This window comes from Pristiophorus japonicus, chromosome 30, assembly GCF_044704955.1.
Source record: "Pristiophorus japonicus isolate sPriJap1 chromosome 30, sPriJap1.hap1, whole genome shotgun sequence".
NCBI lineage: Eukaryota > Metazoa > Chordata > Chondrichthyes > Pristiophoridae > Pristiophorus > Pristiophorus japonicus.
The window spans coordinates 4,504,138-4,528,264 of record NC_092006.1 but is presented as its reverse complement, the minus strand read 5'-3'; the positions used below and the strand labels follow the sequence as shown (position 1 = coordinate 4,528,264).

Here is a 24,127-nt window from a genome sequence, read left to right as displayed (position 1 = left end):
TCCGACAGTGCGGCTCTCCCTCAGTACCGCTCCCCCCCCGCCCCCGGGGCCCGGGGCCTACCTCGAACGGGTTGATGGTCTCCGGGTAGGAGCTGCAGTCGGCCGGGCGCTCCATGACGGTGTGGGGGCTGGAGCCCGGGGGAGAAGGCCCGGGGGAGCGGGGCGGGAGAGGCCGGGGACAGTTGGAGCCGCTTCACCCTCAAGCACCGCCGCCGCGCTCGAGCGTCCCGGGCCTAGACTCCGCCCACAGTCGCACCGACTCCGCCCACACCCGCACCGACTCCGCCCACTGACTGCCCACACCCGCACCGACTCCGCCCACAGCCGCACCGTTGCCGCACAGACTCCGCCCCACTGAGACCACGCCCATCCCACCGCGCGCTGAGACCACGCCCACCGCACCTGGCAGTGCCCCCTCAGGGCAGAAATTTCCAGAAGAATTGAAGCCTCTCTCCCACCCAGACCCCAGTCTCCTCCTCCCCCACCCCCACCCCCACCCAGACCCCCCTCTCCCACCCAGACCCTCTCTCCTCCTCCCCCACCCAGACCCTCCTCTCCCCCACCCAGACCCCAGTCTCCCACCTAGACCCTCCTCTCCTCCTCCCCCACCCAGACCCCCCTCTCCCACCTAGACCCTCCTCTCCTCCTCCCCCACCCAGACCCCCCTCTCCCACCCAGACCCCAGTCTCCCACCTAGACCCTCCTCTCCCTCTCCCCCACCTAGACCCTCCTCTCCTCCTCCCCCACCCAGACCCCCCTCTCCCACCCAGACCCCAGTCTCCTCCTCTCCCACCTAGACCCTCCTCTCTCCCACCCAGACCCCAGTCTCCTCCTCCCCCACCCCCACCCAGACCCCCCTCTCCCACCTAGACCCTCCTCTCCCTCTCCCCCACCTAGACCCCCCTCTCCTCCCCCACCCCCATCCCCACCCAGACCCCCCTCTCCCACCCAGACCCTCCTCTCCCCCACCCAGACCCCCTTCTCCCACCCAGACGCCAGTCTCCTCCTCCCCCACCCCCACCCAGACCCCCCTCTCCCACCTAGACCCCCCTCTCCTCCTCCCCCACCCAGACCCCCCTCTCCCACCTAGACCCTCCTCTCCCTCTCCCCCACCTAGACCCCCCTCTCCTCCTCCCCCACCCAGACCCCCCTCTCCCACCCAGACCCCAGTCTCCTCCTCCCCCACCCCCACTCAGACCCCCGTCCCCCACCCAGACCCCCCTCTCCTCCTCCCTCACCCAGACCCTCCTCTCCCCCACCCAGACCCCAGTCTCCTCCTCCCCCACCCCCACCCAGACCCTCCTCTCCCTCTTCCCCACCCAGACCTCCCTCTCCTCCTCCCCCACCCAGACCCCCCTCTCCCACCCAGACCCCCCTCCCCCACCCAGACCCTCCTCTCCCTCTCCCCCACCCAGACCCCAGTCTCCTCCTCCCCCACCCCCACCCAGACCATCCTCCCCCACCCAGACCCCCCAGTCTCCTCCTCGCCACCTCCCCCACCCAGACCCTCCTCTCCCCCACCCAGACCCTCCTCTCCCTCTCCCCCACCCAGACCCCCCTCTCCTCCACCCAGACCCTCCTCTCCCTCTCCCCCACCCAGACCCCCCTCTCCTCCTCTCCCACCTAGACCCTCCTCTCCCCCACCCAGACCCCAGTCTCCTCCTCCCCCACCCCCACCCAGACCCACCTCTCCCACCCAGACCCTCCTCTCCCCCACCCAGACCCCCCCTCTCCCCCACCCAGACCCCCCTCTCCCCCACCCAGACCCCCCTCTCCCACCCAGACCCTCCTCTCCCACCCAGACCCTCCTCTCCCTCTCCCCCACCCAGACCCCCCTCTCCTCCTCCCCCACCCAGACCCTCCTCTCCTCCTCCCCCACCCAGACCCCCCTCTCCCACCTAGACCCTCCTCTCCCCCACCCAGACCCTCCTCTCCCTCTCCCCCACCCAGACTCCCCTCTCCTCCTCTCCCACCTAGACCCTCCTCTCCTCCACCCAGACCCCAGTCTCCTCCTCCTCCACCCAGACCCCCCTCTCTCACCCAGACCCTCCTCTCCCCCACCCAGACCCCCCTCTCCTCCACCCAGACCCCCCTCTTCCACCCAGACCTCCCTCCCCCACCCAGACCCTCCTCTTCCTCTCCCCACCCAGACCCCCCTCTCCTCCTCCCCCACCCAGACCCCCCTCTCCCACCCAGACCCTCCTCTCCTCCTCCCCCACCCAGACCCTCCTCTCCTCCTCCCCCACCCAGACCCCCCTCTCCCAACTAGACCCTCCTCTCCCTCACCCAGACCCCCCTCTCCTCCTCCCCCACCCAGACCCTCCTCTCCTCCTCTCCCACTTAGACCCTCCTCTCCCTCTCCCCCACCCAGACCCTCCTCTCCCCCACCCCACCCAGACCCCCCTCTCCTCCACCCCCACCCAGACCCCCCTCTCCTCCACCCAGACCCCCCTCTCCCACCCAGACCCTCCTCCCCCACCCAGACCCTCCTCTCCCTCTCCCCCACCCAGACCCCCCTCCCCCACCCAGACCCTCCTCTCCCCCACCCCCACCCAGACCCCCCTCTCCTCCTCCCCCACCCAGACCCTCCTCTCCCTCTCCCCCACCCAGACCCCCCACTCCTCCTCTCCCACCTAGACCCCCCTCTCCCCCACTCAGACCCTCCTCTCCCCCACCCCCACCCAGACCCCCCTCTCCCACCTAGACCCTCCTCTCCCTCTCCCCCACCCAGACCCTCTCCCCCCCACATAGACCCCACTCACCCTCCCCTCCCCCACCCAGACCCCCCTCCCCCACCCAGACCCCCCTCTCCCACCCAGACCCCCTCCCCCACCCAGACCCCCCTCCCCCCACATAGACCCCATTCGCCCTCCCCACCCCCACCCAGACCCCACCTCCCCCACCCAGACCCCCCTCTCCCACCCAGACCCCCTCCCCCACCCAGACCCTCCTCCCCCCACATAGACCCCACTCGCCCTCCCCTCCCCCACCTAGACCCCCCTCTTCTCCGCATCAACCCAGACCCCACCTCCCCCTCCCCCACCCAGACCCCCACCCTCACCCAGACCCCCCTCTCCTCCTCACCCACCCAGACCCCACCTCCCCCTCCCCCACCCTGACCCCCCTCTCCCACCGACCCGACCCCCCTCCCCCACTCAGACACTCCTCTTCCCCCTCCCCCACCCAGACCCACACCCCCTCCCCCACGCCCACCTAGACCCCCCTCTCCTCCGCACCCACCCAGACCCCACCTCCCCCTCCCCCACCCAGACCCCCCTCCCCAACCCAGACCATCTCCCCCCCCACCCACCCAGATCCCCCTCTTCCCCACCCAGACACCCCTCTTCCCCCTCCCCCACCCAGACCCACACCCCCCTCCCCCACTCCCACCTAGACCCCCCTCTCCTCCGCACCCACCCAGACCCCACCTCCCCCTCCCCCACCCAGAACCCCCCTCTCCCACCCAGACCCCAACCCAGACCCCCCTCTCCACTTCACCCACCCAGACCCCAACTCCCCTTCCCCCACCCAGACCCCCCTCCCCCCCCCCCACCCACCCAGATCCCCCTCTCCCCCACCCAGACACCCCTCTTCCCCTCCCCCACCCAGACCCACACCCCCCTCCCCCACCCAGACCCCCCTCGCCCCCTCCCCACCCAGACATTCCTCTCCCCCACCCAGACCCTGCCCTTCCCCGCACCCATACCCCCACTCCGTCTCCCGCACCCAAACTCCCTCCCCCTTCCCCCACACCCAGATCCCCCTCCCCCACTCACAGACCCCTCCCTCACCCCCCTCTCCTCCTCCCCCACCCCCTCTCTCCCCACCCACATCCCCTCCCCCACCCAGACATCCCTCTCCCCCTCCTCCACCCAGACACGCCTTCTCCCGTCCCCCTCCCAGACTCCCCTCCCCCATTGCGACCCGCAATGAACCCCAGGATCAGGCGGCCGCTGCAGAATGAGGAGGGTAAATGTCCATGCAGGCTAACAGCAGGAGTGAGATTTATTTTCCCGGTTAAACAATACACAGAAGCCAAAAGCTGCAGCAAGTTACTGGACGAGCACAGCTTAGAAACAGGAGGTGAGTGAGCTCAGGAGGCCATTATTGAAAAGTGGTGCTCCTCACAGACTCTGACTGTGTGGCCGGGAATCCCACACTCTCTCCATCTGTTCGTCAGGAGAGTTATTTTCGGGTTATTTGCCGGGCTGAGCAATGTTGCCGCTGTGAATTCCAGCCTACCCCTGGAGTACAGGATCAATCTCGACCCCATGGACTGCGGGAGAGCCCAGCGGCAGTGTTCACATTCAGTCCAAGGGCTGGAAGTCAACAGCGTCAGTCACTGCTCTGACCCTGAGTTTCTCATTCCTCATTTGGGCAGAGGACCTGTTTCCCCATCGCACCCCGGACCTGGAGCCCCCTCTAATTTCTTTGCGTCTGTGCTACAAGCCCCCAGGGCGGAAAGGCACAACCGAGATCGCAGTCAGTCCTCCTGACCCCCTAACCCTATCCTCCTGACCTTTAACCCCATCTTCCTGACCCCTAACCCCATCCTCCTGACCCCTTTAGAATTCAACAAAGGGGGACAAAGGGTTTAATTAGGAGTGGGAAAATGAGAGTGGAGTATGAGAGGAAGCTTGCCGGGAACATAAAAACTGACTGCAAAAGCTTCTATAGATATGTGAATAGAAAAAGATTAGTGAAGACAAACGTAGGTCCCCTGCAGTCAGATTCAGGTGAATTTATAATGGGGAACAAAGAAATGGTAGACCAATTCAACAAATGCTTTGGTTTGTCTTCATGAAGGAAGACAAAAATAACCTTCTGGAAATACTAGGGAACCGAGGGTCTAGTGAGAAGGAGGAACTGAAGGAAATCCTTATTAGACGGGAAATTGTTTTAGGGAAATTGATGGGATTGAAGGCCAATAAATCCTCGGGGCCTGATAGTCTGCATCCCAGAGTACTTAAGGAAGTGGCCCAAGAAATAGTGGATGCATTGGTGATCATTTTCCAACAGTCTATCGACTCTGGATCAGTTCCCATGGACTGGAGGGTAGCTAATGTAACACCACTTTTTAAAAAAGGAGGGAGAGAGAAAATGGAGAATTATAGACCGGTTAGCCTGACATCAGTAGTGGGGAAAATGTTGGAATCAATTATTAAAGATGAAATAGCAACACATTTGGAAAGCAGTGACAGGATCGGTCCAAGTCAGCATGGATTTATGAAAGGGAAATCATGCTTGACAAAATCTTCTGGAGTTTTTTGAGGATGTAACTGGTAGAGTGGACAAGGGAGAATCAGTGGATGTGGTGTATTTGGACTTTCAAAAGGCTTTTGACAAGGTCCTACACAAAAGATTGGTGTGCAAAATTAAAGCACATGGTATTGGGGGTAATGTACTGACGTGGATAGAGAACTGGTTGGCAGACAGGAAGCAGAGACTCGGGATAAATGGGTCCTTTTTAGAATGGCAGGCAGTGACTAGTAGAGTGCTGCAGGGCTCAGTGCTGGAACCCCAGCTATTTACAATATACATTAATTATTTAGATGAAGGAATTGAGTATAATATCTCCAAGTTTGCAGATGACACTAAGCTGGGTGGCGGTGTGAGCTGTGAGGAGGATGCTAAGAGGCTGCAGGGTGACTTGGACAGGTTAGGTGAGTGGGCAACTGCATGGCAGATACAGTATAATGTGGATAAATGTGAGGTTATCCACTTTGAGGGCAAAAACGCAAAGGCAGAATATTATCTGAATGGCGGCAGATTAGGAAAAGGGGAGGTGCAACAAGACCTGGGTGTCATGGTTCATCAGTCATTGAAAGTTGGCATGCAGGTACAGCAGGCGGTGAAGAAGGCAAATGGTATGTTGGCCTTCATAGCGAGGGGATTGAGTATAGGAGTAGGGAGGTCTTACTGCAGTTGTACGGGGCCTTGGTGAGGCCTCACTTGGAATATTGTGTTCAGTTTTGATCTCCTAATCTGAGTAAGGACGTTCTTGCTATTGAGGGAGTGCAGCGAAGGTTCACCAGACTGATTCCCGGGATGGCTGGACTGACATATGAGGAGAGACTGGATCAACTGGGCCTGTATTCACTGGAGTTTAGAAGGATGAGAGTGGATCTCATAGAAACTTATAAAATTCTGACGGGACTGGACAGGTTAGATGCAGGAAGAATGTTCCCGATGTTGGGGAAGTCCAGAACCAGGGGTCACAGTCTAAGGATAAGGGGTAAGCCATTTAGGACCGAGATGAGGAGAAATTTCTTCACTCAGAGAATTGTGAACCTGTGGAATTCTCTACCACAGAAAGTTGTTGAGTCCAGTTCATTGGATATATTCAAGAAGGAGTTAGATATGGCCCTTATGGCTAAAGGGATCAAGGGGTATGGAGAGAAAGCAGGAAGGTGGTATTGAGGTGAATGATCAGCCATGATCATATTGAATGGTGGTGCAGGCTTGAAGGGCCGAATGGCCTGCTCCTGCACCTATTTTTTATGTTTCTATCCTCCTGACCCCTAACCCACCCTCCTGACCCCTAACCCCACCCTCCTGACCCCTAACCCCACCCTCCTGACCCCTAACCCCACCCTCCTGACCTCTATCCCCACCCTCCTGACCCCTCACCCCACCCTCTGGCAGTTGGCAGGGTTAGGCCTGGAGTTGGGAGCGGTCCTGAGCCTCGGTCGACAGGCTCTGCTTCTGTTGGTGGATGGGCTTGAAGGTGATCAGGGGAGGAATATCCACCATCAGAATGAATCCGTAGGTCACTTGAACATCAGCGCTGGAGTTCGAGAAAATCTGGAACCTTCTCAAAATCTGCCGGGGGGAAAATAAATATACAAATTGGGTTAGACGGCAACTCAATGGTTAAAATGATGGCAATTGTAGCTGAATAGCTCAGGTAAATGGCGATGGCTTGGGAAGTGTCGATGTACAGAGGGACCTGGGTGTCCTTGTACACCCGTCATTGAAAGCAAACATGCCGGTGCAGCAAGCAGTTAGGAAGGCAAATGGTATGTTGGCTTTCATTGCAAGAGGATTTGAGTACAGGAGCAAGGATGTCTTACTGCAGTTATGCAGGGCCTTGGTGAGACCGCACCTGGAGTATTGTGAGCAGTTTGGGTCTCCTTACCTAAGAAAGGATATACTTGCCACAGAGGGAGTGCAGCGAAGGTTCACCAGACTGATTCCTGGGATGGCAGGACTGACGTATGAGGAGAGATTGGGTCGACTGGGCCTGTATTTACTGGAGTTTAGAAGAATGAGAGGGGATCTCATTGAAAGGTATAAAATTCTGACTGGGTTGGACAGACTGGATGTGGGGAGGATGTTTCCCCCGGGGCTGGGAAGTCTAGAACAAGGAGTCACACAGTCTCAGGATACGGGGTAGGAAATTTAGGAGCGAGATGAGGAGAAATGTTTTCACTCCGAGGGAGGTGAACCTGTGGAATTCTCTACCACAGAAGGCTGTAGAGGCCAAGTCACTGAATATATTTAAGAGGGAGAAAGCCAGATTTCTAGACACAAAAGGCATCAAGGGGTACGGGGAGAAAGTGGGAATATGGTGTTAAGATGGAGGATCAGCCATGATCATATTGAATGGCGGTGCAGGCTCGAGGGGCCGAATGGCCTACTCCTGCTCCTATTTTCTATGTAATTGTGGCGGGGGGCGGGGAGGGCGGTGTGCTGAGTTAGTGGATCCCAGCAAGGTGGCAGTATGGATCCCCCACAGCCCCCTGGATCGGCAACAAAGGGTGGGGGTCCTGCTGTGATGCCTCATGTGGTCAAATATTCCCGAAAAACTACCGAGGGCGAGAGGGGGGGGGGGGGGGGGTGGGGGGGGAGGTGTCGAGGAAAGAGAGGAGCCCCGAGGCAGGGAAGGGCACACGGCGGTGGGGGGGCGGGGAGGGGAGGAGAGGGTGGGGGGGAGGACAAGGGGAGAGGGAGGCAAGGGGAGAGGGGAGCGAGGAGAGGAAGGGGAGGACGAGGGTGGGGAAGGGTGAAGGAGGCGGCGAGGGAGGGAGGGAGGGGGCGAGGGCAAGGAGAGGGAGGGGGTGAGGAGGGAGGGCGAGGGAAGGGGAGAGGGGGTGGCGAGGGGAGAGGGTGGCGAGGAGAGGGAGGGGAGGTGAGGAGAGGGAGGGTGGTGAGGTGAGAGGGGAGGGAGGGCGAGGGGAGGAGACAGGAGCAAGGAAATAATGGGGCCAGCATTGTCAATGGGTGACGGGTGGCACCAAACGGAATTGGGGCGTGAGTCAGCCACGGTGGAACAGAATGGGGGAACAGGCTCGAGGGGCTGAGTGGCCTCCCATTCCGGGTCCTATTTAAGGACGGAGACGGGAGCTTTTGGGAGGGGAGGACAGAGATGACACCTCACTGGGAAGGCAGACAGTGACCCGTACCCAGTCGGTTGGGCATCCTTCCCGGGTCAACCCGGACACGGACAGCAGCAGCTATTCGACTGTGGAAGGGGGCGTGCATCTGCTCCCTGAGCCCAGGGAGTGTGTGTGTTGGGGGCGAGGGGGTTCGACGGTCAGCGGGGAACTCACGTGGATCAGAGAGAGCCCAATTTCGGTTTCAGCCACTCGCCGTCCAATACATTGCCGCACACCGAACCCAAAGGACAAGGCCTGGAACTGGTTCCTGACACTGTTGAGCCACCTGGCCGGGTCGTACCTCTCGGGCTCGGGGAAGAAGTCCGCGTTCCTGCCCAAAGAGTAAAGTCCCACCTGTACCATGGTCTGAGAGAGAGAGAGAGAGAGAGAGAGAGAGGCGGGAGCATGAATCAGCAACATCGAACACCACATCTCCTCCAACACCATCTTCAATCAATAACTTGCATTTATATAGCGCCTTTCACGCCCACCAGACATCCCAAATCGCTTTACAGCCAATGAAGTAATTATTTGGAGTGCGGTCACTGTTGTAATGTGGGAAACGCGGCAGCTCAACTTGCGCACAGCAAGCTCCCACACACAGCAATGTGATAATGACCCAGATCATCTGTTTTAGTGAAGTTGTTTAAAAGGATAAATATTGGCCCCAGGACGCCGGGAGAGCTCCCCCTGCTCTTCTTCCAATGGTGGCCAGGGGTTATCTTATGTCCACCTGACAGTGCGGCGCTCCCTCAGCACTGCCCCTCCGACAGTGCGGCGCTCCCTCAGTATTGCCCCTCCGACAGTGCGGCACTCCCTCAGTACTGCCCCTCCGACAGTGCGGCGCTCCCTCAGCACCGCCCCCCGACAGTGCGGCGCTCCCTCAGTACTGCCCCTCCGACAGTGCGGCGCTCCCTCAGTATTGCCCCTCCGACAGTGCGGCGCTCCCTCAGTACCGCCCCTCCGACAGTGCGGCGCTCCCTCAGCATTGCCCCTCCGACAGTGCGGCGCTCCCTCAGCACCGCCCCTCCGACAGTGCGGCGCTCCCTGAGTACTGCCCCTCCGACAGTGCGGCGCTCCCTCAGTACTGCCCCTCCGACAGTGCGGCGCTCCCTCAGTACCGCCCCTCCGACAGTGCGGCGCTCCCTCAGTACCGCCCCTCCGACAGTGCGGCGCTCCCTCAGTACTGCCCCTCCGACAGTGCGGCGCTCCCTCAGCACCGCCCCTCCGACAGTGCAGCGCTCCCTCAGTATCGCCCTGATGTGTCAGCCTGGATTTTGTGCTCAAGTCGCTGGAGTTATTCAGAGACAGACTTAGAACAAGATGCTGCAGATGCTGGGAATCTGGGAGGGAGTGTCCAAGGTTTAAAGCTGATGTCTCCGAGTCAGTGTCCGAAGGCCGGACTTGACCTACCCCGGCTGGAATGTGGTAGTTCTGGAGGACGATGTCCCTGATTGGCTCGCGCTGTACAGTGACACCAATTGGATACAGCCTGAGAAATAAAACACAATGAATTTGTACCTGGATTCCAGAGTCCATCAGATGCAGAGTCCATCCCCCGGGGCAGATTTCCCCTCTCTCTCTAACCCAGGGGTCACTGGGCAGTGATCAGGAGCAGGAACCCTGGCTGATTTCCCCTCTCTCTCTAATCCAGGGGTCACTGGGCAGTGATCAGGAGCAGGAACCCTGGCTGATTTCCCCTCTCTCTCTAACCCAGGGGTCACTGGGCAGTGATCAGGAGCAGCAACACTGGCTGATTTCCCCTCTTTCTCTAACCCAGGGGTCACTGGGCAGTGATCAGGAGCAGGAACCCTGGCTGATTTCCCCTCTCTCTAACCCAGGCGTCACTGGGCAGTGATCAGGAGCAGGAACTCTGGCTGATTTCCCCTCTCTCTAACCCAGGGGTCACTGGGCAGTGATCAGGAGCAGGAACCCTGGCTGATTTCCCCTCTCTCTCTAACCCAGGGGTCACTGGGCAGTGATCAGGAGCAGGAACCCTGGCTGATTTCCCCCCCTTTCTAACCCAGGGGTCACCAGACGTTAGCGTCACTTACCGTAAAGTTTCCTTGATGGCCCCCCTGAGGAGTGGGACGGAATGCAGCAGTTTATCCACGTCCCCCCGGGCATCCTCGTAGGCCGCGGTGACCTCATCGCGCAGCGCCTCTTGTACACTGGGATTGCGTGCCAACTCGAAGAGAGTGAACAGGAGGCTGAGCGCAGTCTGGAAAAACGAAGAATCATATCGTGACTGAACTTCACCCACAGACACCGGCCCTCCCATCACCCAACAAACACTGCCGGAACCGGGGGCGAGGGGGGGTGCGGGGGAGGTAACCTGTGGGTCGAAGGTCGTGAGGCAGTGTTGTTGGGGGGGCTTCAGCGGTCGTGAGGCGGTGTTGCCGGGGGGGGGGGTTCAGAGGTCGTGAGACGATGTTGCCGGGGGGGGTGTTCAGAGGTCGTGAGACAGTGTTTTGGGGGGCGGGGTTCAGAGATTGTGTTGCGAAGCAGGGGGTTCAGAGGTCGTGAGGCGGTGTTGTAGGGGGCGGGGTTCAGAGATTGTGTTGCGAGGCAGGGGGTTCAGAGGTCATGAGGCGGTGTTGCAGGGGGCGGGGTTCAGAGGTCGTGTTGTGAGGCAGGGGATTCAAAGGTCGTGAGGCGGTGGTGCAAGGGCCGGGGTTCAGAGGTCGTGTTGTGAGGCAGGAGATTCAAAGATCGTGAGGCGGTGTTGCGGGGTTCAGAGGTCGTGTTGCGAGGCAGGGCTTCAGGGGGCGGGGTTCAGAGGTTATGTTGCGAGGCAGGGGTTCAGAGGTCGTGAGGCGGTGTGGGTTGGGGGCGGGTTTCAGAGGTCATGTTGCGAGGCGGGGTGCGGGGTTCAGAAGCCATGTTGCGAAGCAGGGGGTTCAGAGTTCGTGAGGTCGTGTTGGGGGCGGGGTTCAGAGGTCGGATTGTGAGGCGGGGGTTTAGAGGTCATGAGGCGATGTTGCGGGGTTCAGAGGTCGTATTACGTGACAGGGGGTTCAGAGGTAGTGAGGCGGTGTTGCGGGGTTCAGTGGTCGTGTTGCGAGGCAGAGGGTTCAGATGTCATGAGGCGGGTCGGGGTTCCGAGGTCATGAGGTGAAGCAGGGGTTGTGGGACGGGGTTCAGAGGTTATGTTGCGAGGCAGGGGGTTCAGAGGTCGTGAGGCGGTGTGGGTTGGGGCGGGGTTCAGAGGTCATATTGTGAGGCGGGGGTTCGGGGGCGGGGTTCAGAGGTCATGTTGCGAGTCAGGGTGTTCAGAGTTCGTGAGGCCGTGTTGGGTGGCGGGGCTCAGAGGTCGTGTTGCGAGGCGGGGGTTCAGAGGGCGGGGAGCAGAGTTCAGAGGTCGTGTTGCGCGGCAGGAGGTTCAGAGGCCGTGAGGCGGTGTGGGTTGGGGGCGGTCAGTGAGCAGCAGGTGGGGGAAGCAACTGGTCCCCGCGGTAAGCGGGAGATCGGAGTTCAATTTAAAACACCGTGCAAAGGAGCAGGAGGATGCCATTCGGCCCCTCGAGCCCGAGATCGCGACTGGTCCTGTATCTTAACTCTATGCACCCGCCTTGGTTCCGTCAACCTTCATCCCCTGACACAACAGAAAGCTATCTGTCTCAGTTTTGGAATTTTCCAATTCATCTCCCGCAACCCCCCCCCCCCGTCCCCCCCCCCCCCCGGTCTCCACCCCAGTCTCGACAGCTTTTTGGGGGGAGAGTTCTGGGGCGGGGGGGGGGGAGGGGGTAGGGGGAGGTGGTGTGGGGAAGGGGAGGGGGTAGGGGGAGGGTGTGTGGTGTGGGGAGAGGGAGGGGGTGTGAGGAGGGGGATACGATGTGGGGAGGGATACTCGGGGAGCAGCGTGAATCTATCACCCACCCCACACAGCCCTCACCGTGTCCACACTCCCGACCATCAGCTCGGTCCCATTGGCTGTGATGATGTCCACCGGCAGCTTGGAGTGAAGCAGCAGCTCGGTGATGATTCCCGCGTAGGGCGGCTGATCCGCCGGGTCGCTCTTCACCCTCTGGCGCAGCTGCATAATACTCTGGTGAGCTGGGGGGGTGGGCAGCACAAGAGAGACCTGGGTGACTGAGAGCACACCACACGCAATCGGGCCTCCCGTTTAATTCCTCGCCAAGCAGACGCGCCTCACACCTGAGCCCAGGAGGGCAGCCGGCTATTCAGCCACGGGGTGCATTACAAACCAGCCAAAATCCTGCCCACACCCGCAAGGTGGACCTGATTAAGGGTCGAGGGTTATGGGGAGTGGGCAGGGAAGTGGAGTTAAGGCCAAGATCAGATCAGCTGTGATCTTAGTGAATGGGGTAGGCTCGAGGGGCCCAAAGGCCGATTCCTGCTACTACTGTCCCAAATAGGTTGGCAGGACCAGGGGGAGTCTCAAATCTAAGTTGTGCAAGGCCAGATCTAAGGTTAGACGTCAGGAGGAGGTTCTTTGCCTCAAGAGAAATGGTAGACTTCTGAAACGAACTGCTGTCTCCTGTGGTGGACAGCGAATCGCTGAATTCCTTCAAGCGAGAGCGAGACCTGTTTCTGGCTGGGGTGGCGATGGACTCTCAGAGAAAGTAGGTTCAATGCACGCTCACAGGTTGGTAGAGTTGTTGAGTTGGGAGGGGCTTAGCCAGTCACATGATATTCACAAGACTCAATAAAACCCCAGCCAGTTGGGTTCGGGGGATACCTGATGGGGCAGGTGGTTGTGAGCCTGGTGGATGGACTGGTAATGTGTCATGTGATAAACTTTTTGCTACTAAACCAACTGGTTCTTAATAGCAAATGTGTTGCTATGAATTCTTAAGCAAAGAACCCATAAAGCAAATACATTACACTCAAAGGGCCGAATGGCCTACTCCTGCACCTATTTTCTATGTTTACCTCAGGGAATTCGAGGCCAGGGTGATCTCCTGGACTCGTTTCGATCGCCTGGATGGGTCGGAGAGGAATTTTCCCAGATTTCCCACCCCCAAATTGGCCTGGGTTTTAAAAAAATCCGATTTTTCTGCCTCTCCCAGGAGATCACGTGGTTTGAGGTGGGGTGCAGTGAATATGTTGTGATACACAAGCTATCGCAATTGTGTGGGACAGGCTCGATGGACCAAATGGCCTTTACCTGTCCGTCATTGTTCATATGTTCATACAGTGGGAGCCCTGGGAGAACTCCCCTCCCCAGCTCCGGGCTCGGGGGCTTAGAAAGAAAGACTGGCATTTATATACAGCCTTGCACAACCACCAAGGACGTCCCATTCTTTTGGAGTGTAGTCATTGTTGTAATGTGGGAAACACAGCAGCCATTTTGCGCACAGCAAGCTCCCACAAACAGCAATGTGATAATCACCCGGATCATCTGTTTTTTATGTTATGTTGATTGAGGGATAAATATTGGTCAAAGACACCGGGGATAACTCCCCTGCTCTTCTTCAAAATACTGCCATGGGATCTTTTGTGTCCACCTGAGAGGGCAGACAGGGCCTCGGTTTAACATCTCATCCGGAAGACGGCCCCTCCGACGGTGCTGCATTGCCTCAGTACTGCTCCCCGACAGTGCGGTGCTCCCTCAGTACTGCCCCTCCGACAGTGCGGTGCTCCCTCAGTACTGCCCCTCCGACAGTGCGGTGCTCCCTCAGTACTGCCCCTCCGACAGTGCGGTGCTCCCTCAGTACTGCCCCTCCGACAGTGCGGTGCTCCCTCAGTACTGCCCCTCCGACAGTGCGGTGCTCCCTCAGTACTGCCCCTCTGACAGTGCGGCACTCCCTCAGTACCGCCCCTCCGACAGTGCGGCGCTCCCTCAGTACTGCCCCTCCGACAGTGCGGCACTCCCTCAGTACTGCCCCTCCGACAGTGCGGTGCTCCCTCAGTACTGCCCCTCCGACAGTGCGGTGCTCCCTCAGTACTGCCCCTCCGACAGTGCGGCGCTCCCTCAGTATTGTCCCTCCGACAGTGCGGCGCTCCCTCAGTACCGCCCCTCCGACAGTGCGGCGCTCCCTCAGTATTGTCCCTCCGACAGTGGGGCGCTCCCTCAGTACTGCCCCTCCGACAGTGCGGCGCTCCCTCAGTATTGTCCCTCCGACAGTGCGGCGCTCCCTCAGTATTGTCCCTCCGACAGTGGGGCGCTCCCTCAGTACTGCCCCTCCGACAGTGCGGCGCTCCCTCAGTATTGTCCCTCCGACAGTGCGGCGCTCCCTCAGTACTGCCCCTCCGACAGTGCGGCGCTCCCTCAGTATTGTCCCTCCGACAGTGGGGCGCTCCCTCAGTACTGCCCCTCCGACAGTGCGGCGCTCCCTCAGTATTGTCCCTCCGACAGTGCGGCGCTCCCTCAGTACTGCCCCTCCGACAGTGCGGCGCTCCCTCAGTACTGCCCCTCCGACAGTGCGGCGCTCCCTCAGTATTGTCCCTCCGACGGTGCTGCATTGCCTCAGTACTGCTCCCCGACAGTGCGGTGCTCCCTCAGTATTGTCCCTCCGACAGTGCGACGCTCCTTCAGTATTGCCCCTCCGACAGTGCGGCGCTCTCTCAGTACTGCCCCTCCGACAGTGCGGCGCTCCCTCAGTACTGCCCCTCCGACAGTGCGGCGCTCCCTCAGTACTGTCCCTCCGACAGTACGGTGCTCCCTCAGTACTGCCCCTCCGACAGTGCGGCGCTCCCTCAGTACTGCCCCTCCGACAGTGCGGCGCTCCCTCAGTACCGCCCCTCCGACAGTGCGACGCTCCCTCAGTACTGCCCCTCCGACAGTGCGGAGCTCCCTCAGTACCGCCCCTCCGACAGTGCAGTACGGTGCTACCTCAGTACTGCCCCCCCGAGGGTCCGACCCGCCTCCCGCGGTAAACGAAAGCGCGACGCCCCACGCAGGCGCGGACCGCACGCGCGCGTACTCAGCCCGCGTTCTCCACCACCGCCAACGCACCGTGTTGGAAGAGCATGTCCCAGGCCGCCACGTGGTCACGCCAAGCCTTCAGGCCCAGCCGCTTGGCCGGTTCGAGGGGCATGTACAGCAGCGGCAGTGTGGTCCGCAGCATCTCCTGCAGCGCCCCGATGAACTGCTCCGATGCGGGATTCAACTGGTCCGCAAACAGCCGTAGCCGCACCCCGTACAGCAGGTGGAAACTGGCTGGAAACAGAAAGAAATACTTGCATTTATATAGCACCGGGCATCCCAAGCGCCTTACAGCCAATGAAGCATTGATTTGGAGTGTGGTCACTGTCGCATTGTGGGAAACGCGGCAGCTCAATTTGCGCACAGCAAGCTCCCACACACAGCAATGTGATTATGACCCAGATCATCTGTTTTAGTGATGTTGGTTGAGGGATAAATATTGGCCTCAGGACACCGGGGAGAACTCCCCCTGCTCTTCTTCCAAAAGTGCCCTGGGATCGTTTACGTCCACCTCAGAGAGCAGATGGGACCCCAGTTTAACGTCTCAAAGAAAGACAGCACCTCCGGCAGTGCGGCGCTCCCTCAGTACCGCCCCTCTGACAGTGTGGCACTCCCTCAGTACCGGCCCTCCGACAGTGCGGCGCTCCCTCAGTACCGCCCCTCCGACAGTGCGGCGCTCCCTCAGTACCGCCCCTCCGACAGTGCGGCGCTCCCTCAGTACCGCCCCTCCGACAGTGCGGCGTTCCCTCAGTACCGGCCCTCCGACAGTGCGGCGCTCCCTCAGTACCGCCCCTCCGACAGTGCAGCACTCCCTCAGTACCGTCCCTCCGACAGTGCGGCGCTCCCTCAGTACTGCCCCTCCGACAGTGCAGCACTCCCTCAGTACTGCCCCTCCGACAGTGCAGCACTCCCTCAGTACCGTCCCTCCGACAGTGCGGCGCTCCCTCAGTATTGCACTGGGAGCGTCGGCCTGGATTTGGGTGCTCAAGTCCCTGGAGTGGGAATCGAACCAACGACCTTCCAACTCGGCCGACACACTGCTGTGACAGAGAGACGGACTGTGAGATATAACCCGGGTAAATGGGGATCGGAGAAGTGAGTGTAGGGGTACGTCCACCGGTGCACGATCGCGGCTGGGGACGTGCGTTCCAGGAGCCCGGGCCGTATTCCATGCGCGGCGGGATATTCAATTGTATGGGGCATCGCGGATAGCCGCAAGTGTTCCCTCCCCCGAGCTCTCCTGCCCGCGGGAGCGACGGCGAGGGCAGCCATTGGGAGCAGGGAACCCTGACCGATACACCCTCAGACCCCTACGTCCCCCATACGGATACTCACACTCGAGAGCGAACCGGAAGAGGTCGGGCATGATGTCAATTCCCGGGGCCGCCATGCCCCCCGCCTCCAGCCTCCGGGCCAGGTGCCTGGCGAAGTCCTGCGCCACCGGCTCCACGAAGGGGGCGAACTTGCGGACAGCCGCCAGGCTGATCACCTCCTTATTCAGCACCAGACGCTCGCTCCGCCATTCTGGGCCGTTCCTGCAAAAGTCAAAGCCCCGGGCACGGGTCACTGGCCGACCTCTAACCCCCGACCCCTCCCGCGTCGGCTCGGCTCCGTCCACCAGCGTCCACTTTGCCCCCCCCCCCCCGTCCAACACGTTGCACCTTCCTTATTCTCAAGTCCCACCACACCCTCCACGTCCTCTCCCATCAACCCACCGTGGGAGCGACTTATCCTCAGCACCTCCCAGCAACAACGTGTATTTATATAGCGCCGTTAACGTAGTGAAACGTCCCCAGGCGCTTCACAGGAGTGTTATAAGACAAAACAACACCGAGCTGCATAAGTAGAAATTAGGGCAGGTGACCAAAAGCTGGGTCACTGAGGTAGGTTTTATGGAGCGTCTTGAAGGAGGAAAGAGAGGCGGAGAGGTTTAGGGAGGGAGTTCCAGAGCTTGGGGCCCAGGCAGCTGAAGGCACGGCCACCGATGGTCGAGCTATGGAAATCGGGGGATGCTCAAGAGGGCAGAATTAGAGGAGCGCAGACATCTCGGAGGATTGTGGGGCTGGCGGAGGTTACAGAGATAGCGAGGGGTGTAGGAGGTTACAGAGATAGGGAGGGGTGTAGGGGCTGGAGGAGGTTACAGAGATGGGGAGGGGTGTAGGAGGTTACAGAGATAGGGAGGGGTGTAGGGGCTGGAGGAGGTTACAGAGATACGGAGGGGTGTAGAGGCTGGAGGTGGTTGCAGGGATAGGGAGGGGTGTAGGGGCTGGAGGAGGTTACAGAGATAGGAAAAGGTGTAGGGGCTGGAGGAGGTTACAGAGATAGCGAGGGGTGTAGGGGCTGGAGGAGGTTACAGAGATGGGGAGGGGTGTAGGAGGTTACAGAGATAGGGAGGGGTGTAGGGGCTGGAGGAGGTTACAGAGATAGGGAGGGGTGTAGGGCTGGAGGAGGTTAGAGATAGGGAGGGGTGTAGGGGCTGGAAGAGGTTACAAAGATAGGGAGGGTGTAGGGCTGGAGGGGGTTACAGAGATAGGGAGGGGTATAGGGCTGAAGGAGGTTACAGAGATAGGGAGGGTGTAGGGCTGGAGGAGGTTACAGAGATAGGGAGGGGTGTAGGGGCTGGAGGAGATTACAGAGATAGGGAGGGGTGTCGGGGCTGGAGGAGGTTACAAATAGGGAGGGGCGAGGGCCATGGAGAGATTTGAAAATCAGGATGAGAATTTTGAAATCGAGTCATTGCTTAACGGGACTCGGTGCGAGTTAGGACACGGGGCAGCGAGCACAGCGGGTGATGGATGAGCGGGACTCGGTGTGAGTTAGGTCACGTGGGCAGCGAGCACAGGGGGTGATGGGTGAGCAGGACTGGGTGCGAGTTAGGACACAGGGCAGCGAGCACAGGGGGTGATGGGTGAGTGGGACTCGGTGCGAGTTAGGACACGGGGCAGCGAGCACAGCGGGTGATGGGTGAGCGGGACTCGGTGTGAGCTAGGTCACGGGGGCAGCGAGCACAGGGGGTGATGGGTGAGCAGGACTCGGTGCGAGTTAGGTCACGGGGCAGCGAGCACAGGGGGTGATGGGTGAGCAGGACTGGGTGCGAGTTAGGACACAGGGCAGCGAGCACAGTGGGTGATGGGTGAGCGGGACTCGGTGCGAGTTAGGACATGGGGGCAGCGAGCACAGGAGGTGAGCGGGACTCAGTGCGAGTTAGGACACAGGGCAGCGAGCACAGGGGGTGATGGGTGAGCAGGACTCGGAGCGAGTTAGGACACGGGGGCAGCGAGCACAGGGGGCGATGGGTGAGTGGGACTCGGTGCGAGTTAGGATACGGGGCAGCGAGCACAGGGGGTGATGGGTGAGTGGGACTCGGTGCGAGTTAGGACACGGGGTCAGCGAGCACAGGAGGTGATGGGTGAGCGGGACTCGGTGCGAGTTAGGACACGGGGTCAGCGAGCACAGGAGGTGATGGGTGAGCGGGACTCGGTGCGAGTTAGGACACGGGGCAGCCGAGGTTTGGATCACCTCTAGTTTACGTCGAGTAGAATGTGGGAGGCCGGCCAGGAGTACATTGGAATAGTCAAGTCTGGAGGTAACGAGGGCACGGATGAGGGCTTCAGCAGCGGATGAGCTGAGGCAGGGGCGGAGACGGGCGATGTTACGGAGGTGGATATAGACGGTCTTCGTTATGCTGCGGATATGTGGCCGGAAGCTCATTTCAGTTACGCAGCTTGAGGGCGCCCTATCCCCTCCCCTCCCCTCCCTCTGCCCACCACACCCGCTCCGCCCTCCACACTTACTTGAGGAAGATGCCACACCTATGACCCCGATGTTCCCGGTGGGCCACCCAGGGGTCGAGCATCTCCCGCTTCGGGAACTTCCCTTCCGCCAGGAACAGGACGGCGATGTCCTCGGGTCGAATGATATTGACACTCTCCTTCCTTCCCAGCTTCTCCCTGGAGGGCGGCAGAGCGATTAGCCGGCAATCGATGCGATGTCCCCACCCGCTCCTCTCCTCTCCTCTCCCACAGGCACCGAGCTCTCAAACGCTGCTATGCCCGTGTGTGCTTCCCCCACCCTCCCAAAGTGACCATTCGTCATGTGGGATATTCAACTACGAAGGCATCGCGGCTGAGCCCAATTCCGCCCTGGGTCGTGTTTAGAAGCGGAATTTCATCCTTTCCTCGTACCCCTCGACTCAACTGCAGCACTTGCAGGGGTTCAATCCTGACACCCCTCCTCACCCCTCACCCTGGACAAGATCACTCATTATCAGAGGGACAGTGCAGTTACCCGCACAGATATCGGAGATTAAAAGGACTCACATTTCCTCCATGCCTTTCACCACCTCGGGACGTCCCAAAGCACTTTACAACCAATGAAGTGCCTTTGAAGTATAGTCACTGTTGTAATGTAGGAAACGCGGCAGCTCATTTTGCGCACAGCAAGCTCCCACAAACAGCAATGTGATAATGACCCGGATCATCTGTTTTAGTGATGTTGATTGAGGGATAAATATTGGCCCCAGGACACCGGGGAGAACTCCCCCTGCTCTTCCAATAGTGGCCCCGGGATCTTTTACATCCATCCGAGAGGGCAGACGGGGCCTCGGTTTAACGTCTCATCCAAAAGACGGCACCTCCGACAATGCGGCACTCCCTCAGTACCGCCCCTCCGACAGTTCGGCGCTCCCTCAGTACCGCCCCTCCGACAGTGCGGCGCTCCCTCAGTAACGCCCCTCCGACAGTTCGGCGCTCCCTCAGTACCGCCCCTCCGACAGTGCGGCGCTCCCTCAGTACCGCCCCTCCGACAGTGCGGTGCTCCCTCAGTACCGCCCCTCCGACAGTGCGGTGCTCCCTCAGTACCGCCCCTCCGACAGTTCGGCGCTCCCTCAGTACCGCCCCTCCGACAGTGCGGCGCTCCCTCAGTACCGCCCCTCCGACAGTGCGGTGCTCCCTCAGTACCGCCCCTCCGACAGTGCGGTGCTCCCTCAGTACCGCCCCTCCGACAGTGCGGCGCTCCCTCAGTAACGCCCCTCCGACAGTGCGGCACTCCCTCAGCACTGCTCCTCCGACAGTACGATGCTCCCTCAGCACTGCCCCTCCGACAGTGCAGCGCTCCCTCAGCACGGCCCCTCCAACAGCGCAGTACAGCGTTCCCTCAGTAGGCTGACACTCCCAGTGCCAGTACTGCGGGAGCGCCGCACTGTCGGAGGGGCAGTACTGAGGGAGCGCCGCACTGTCGGAGGTGCGGTACTGAGGGAGTGCCGCACTGTCGGAGGGGCAGTACTGAGGGAGCGCCGCAATGTCGGAGGGGCGGTACTGAGGGAGCGCCGCACTGTCGGAGGGGCGGTACTGAGGGAGCGCCGCACTGTCGGAGATGCCCTGGGGGCCAATATTTATGCCTCTTGAAACAACATCACTAAAAAAACAGATGATCTGGGTCAATCACTTTGGCTCTGTGTGGGAGCTTGCTCTGCGCAAATTGAGCTGCCGCGTTTCCCACAAGTGGCCACGCTTCAGAAAGTGGCCGTGAAGCGCTTTGGGCGGGAGCGAGGGGGGTGGGGGGGCACCCGGAGGTGGTGAAAATGTTGATTTACCGCCTCCTAGGATGGTAAGTGCAGAGACACCTGACCTGTAGATGGGTCCCAGCCGCTTGAAGTTTTCCGTCATGACCCGGTGCATGGTGCGGAATCCATTGTTCCTCCAGAGGCGGTAGAGGTTGAGCCAGCCGCTGCGGCCGGTGGAGGGGATATCCCGGTAGGGCAAGGACCCCTGGTCCTGGCTGGGTGGGTCCTGGGGGAGCCCTGGCCCGGTGCCCAGTGTACCCGGGCACCCAGCAACCGGTAACCCCCAAACCTTGCAGCCCAGCCTCTTCACCAGCCAGCGCCGCTGCATATTGCCTCTGTTCCTGTGAGCCACTAGTGACAACTCAGCCTTAAGTAGCACCCGCCCCAGCTCAGCCCTCCCCGGGAGAGAGCACGCATTGAATTTACCACCGCAGGAGCTCAGAGCTGTCGTCACACGCAGCAGCCCGGGACAAGGACACCAGAGATAACCCCAAGCTTTGCACAGGGTGGGGGTCAGATCACAAATAGTAGACAGGCCACCCATCCGGGGGTCAAGGACACAGAAACAAGTGAGATTTACAGCGCAGAAGGAGGCCATTTGGCCCAAGAGCCACCCAGCCTCATCCCACTTTCCAGCTCTCGGTCCCCAGCCCTGCAAGTTATACGGCACTTCAAAACAGACTTGCATTTATTTAGTGCCTTTCACAGGTGTTTCTCATCATTTGGACGGTCTCTATCAAATCTCCCCTGAACCTCAGCACTGCCCCTCCAACAGTGCGGCACTCCCTCAGTACTGCCCCTCTGACAGCACAGTATGGCGCTCCCTCTGTACTGCCCCTCCAACAGTGCGGCACTCCCTCAGTACTGCCCCTCTGACAGCACAGTATGGCGCTCCCTCTCTACTGCCCCTCCAACAGTGTGGCGCTCCCTCAGCACCGCCCCTCCGACAGCGTGGCGCTCCCTCAGTACCACCCCTCCGACAGTGTGGTGCTCCCTCAGTACCGCCCCTCCGACAGCATGGTGCTCCCTCAGTACCGCCCCTCCGACAGCGTGGCGCTCCCTCAGTACCACCCCTCCGACAGCGTGGTGCTCCCTCAGTACCGCCCCTCCGACAGCGTGGCGCTCCCTCAGTACCACCCCTCCGACAGTGCGGCGCTCCCTCAGTACTGCCCCTCCAACAGTGCGGCGCTCCCTCAGTACTGCCCTTCCGACAGTGTGGTGCTCCCTCAGTACCACCTCTCCGACAGTGTGGTGCTCCCTCAGTACCGCCCCTCCGACAGTGCGGCACTCCCTCAGTACCACCTCTCCGACAGTGTGGTGCTCCCTCAGTACTGCCCCTCCAACAGTGCGGCGCTCCCTCAGTACTGCCCTTCCGACAGTGCGGTGCTCCCTCAGTACTGCCCCTCCGACAGTGCGGCACTCCCTCAGTACCACCTCTCCGACAGTGTGGTGCTCCCTCAGTACCGCCCCTCCGACAGTGCGGCGCTCCCTCAGTACCACCCCTCCGACAGTGCGGCGCTCCCTCAGTACCGACAGTGCGGCGCTCCCTCAGTACCGCCCCTCCGACAGTGCGGCGCTCCCTCAGCACCGCCCCTCCGACAGTGCGGCGCTCCCTCAGTACCGCCCCTCCGACAGTGCGGCGCTCCCTCAGTACCGCCCCTCCGACAGTGCGGCGCTCCCTCAGTACTGCCCCTCCGACAGTGCGGCGCCCCCTCAGTACCGCACTGGGAGTGCCAGCTTAGATTTCTTTTGTGCTCAAGTCTCTGGAGTGTGACTTAAACCCACAACCTTCTGACTCAGAGGCGAGAGTGCTGCCCACTGAGCCATGGCTGAAAGTGCACATCCAAGTACTTTTTAAATGTGGTGAGGGTTTCTGCCTCTACCACCCTTTCAGGCAGTGAGTTCCACCCCAGACCCCCACCACCCTCTGGGTGAAGAAATTCCCCCTCAAATCCTCTAAACCTCCCCCCAATTACTTTCAATCTGTGCCCCCTGATTGTTGACCCCTCTGCCAAGAGAAACAGGTCCTTCCTATCCACTCTATCCAGGCCCCTCATCATTTTATGCCCCTCATCATTTTATACAACTCAAGGTCTTCCCTCAGCCTTCTCTGTTCCAAAGAAAACAACCCCAGCCTCTCCAATCTTGCCTCGTCGCTAAAATTCTCCAGTCCTGGCAACATCCTCGTAAATCTCCTGTGTACGGACAGTCCGGCCTTTGTGTGCTGAACAACCACAGGCCATAACTCAGCTCGGGGGCCCGACGGTGTCTCACCCACAGCCTCAAGGCCGACTTTGCCTTCAGCGTCGTTTAAACAATCTTAAATCTGCTGGTGACAGGCGTTGGGTGATCCGAGCCAGTCGCGGCAGGAGGCAGCTGTGCCCGAACCCCCCTCCCCAATCACAGCTCTTCCGTTCATGGTCCCGTGTCCTCAGCAACAACCCGCGCAACGTGTAAAAAGATCTATATTTATACAGCGTCTTTCACAGCCACCGGACGTCCCAAAGCGCTTCACAGCCAATGAAGTACTTTTTTTGGAGCGCGGTCACTGTTGTAATGTGGGAAACGCAGCAGCTCAACTTGCGCACAGCAAGCTCCCACAAACAGCCATGTGATAATGACCCAGATTATCTGTTTTAGTGATGTTGGTTGAGGGATAAATATTGGCCCCAGGACACCGGGGAGAACTCCCCCAGCTCTTCTTCCAATAGTGGCCCCGGGATCTTTTACATCCACCCGAGGGGGCAGACGTGGCCTCGGTTTAATGTCTCATCCGAAAGACGGCACCTCCGACAGTGCTGTGCTCACTCAGTACAGCCCCTCCCACAGCGCAGTGCTCCCTCAGTACCGACCCTCCGACAGTACCGCGCTCCCTCAGTACTGCCCCTCCCACAGCGCGGCGCTCCCTCAGTACTGCCCCTCCCACAGCGCGGCGCTCCCTCAGTACCGCCCCTCCCACAGCGCGGCGCTCCCTCAGTACTGCCCCTCCGACAGTGCGGCGATCCCTCAGTACTGCCCCTCCGACAGTGCGGTACTCCCTCAGTACTGCCCCTCAGTACGGCGCTCCCTCAGTATGCTGACGCTCCCAGTGCCAGTACTGAGGGAGCGCTGCACTGTCGGAGTTGCGGTACTGAGGGAGCGCCGCACTGTGGGAGGGGCAGTGCTGAGGGAGCGCCGCACTGTGGGAGGGGCAGTGCTGAGGGAGCGCCGCACTGTGGGAGGGGCAGTGCTGAGGGAGCGCCGCACTGTCGGAGGGGCGGTACTGAGGGAGCGCCGCACTGTCGGAGGGGCGGT

At 60.4% G+C, this 24,127-nt stretch overlaps 2 protein-coding genes across 6 annotated transcripts in view; both read right to left on the bottom strand.

The window, feature by feature from the left end:
• Positions 1-283, bottom strand: part of LOC139240090 (secretory carrier-associated membrane protein 3-like) — a 35,512-nt gene extending 35,229 nt beyond the window's left edge. The window contains exon 1 of the mRNA XM_070868466.1: positions 62-283. Coding sequence (XP_070724567.1) covers positions 62-115 — 54 coding nt within the window. The 5' untranslated portion in view covers positions 116-283. The remainder of the gene's footprint in view (positions 1-61) is intronic.
• Positions 284-6,637: 6,354 nt separating this feature from the next.
• Positions 6,638-24,127, bottom strand: part of cyp11c1 (cytochrome P450, family 11, subfamily C, polypeptide 1) — an 18,331-nt gene continuing 841 nt past the window's right edge. The window contains exons 1-9 of one of the 5 annotated variants that reach the window (XM_070868570.1): positions 23,108-23,648; positions 19,065-19,220; positions 16,606-16,805; positions 15,301-15,504; positions 12,274-12,470; positions 10,433-10,599; positions 9,792-9,870; positions 8,553-8,744; positions 6,638-6,822 (exon numbers count right to left, since the gene is read on the bottom strand). In XM_070868570.1, the coding sequence (XP_070724671.1) occupies positions 6,655-6,822; positions 8,553-8,744; positions 9,792-9,870; positions 10,433-10,599; positions 12,274-12,470; positions 15,301-15,504; positions 16,606-16,805; positions 19,065-19,126 (1,269 nt within the window). In that variant the 5' untranslated portion in view covers positions 19,127-19,220; positions 23,108-23,648 and the 3' untranslated portion in view covers positions 6,638-6,654. Of the gene's footprint in view, positions 6,823-8,552; positions 8,745-9,791; positions 9,871-10,432; positions 10,600-12,273; positions 12,471-15,300; positions 15,505-16,605; positions 16,806-19,064; positions 19,221-19,589; positions 19,962-20,898; positions 22,160-23,107; positions 23,649-24,127 lie in introns of those variants that run through there. The other 4 variants (XM_070868566.1, XM_070868567.1, XM_070868569.1 and 1 more) reach the window with 4 other exon arrangements.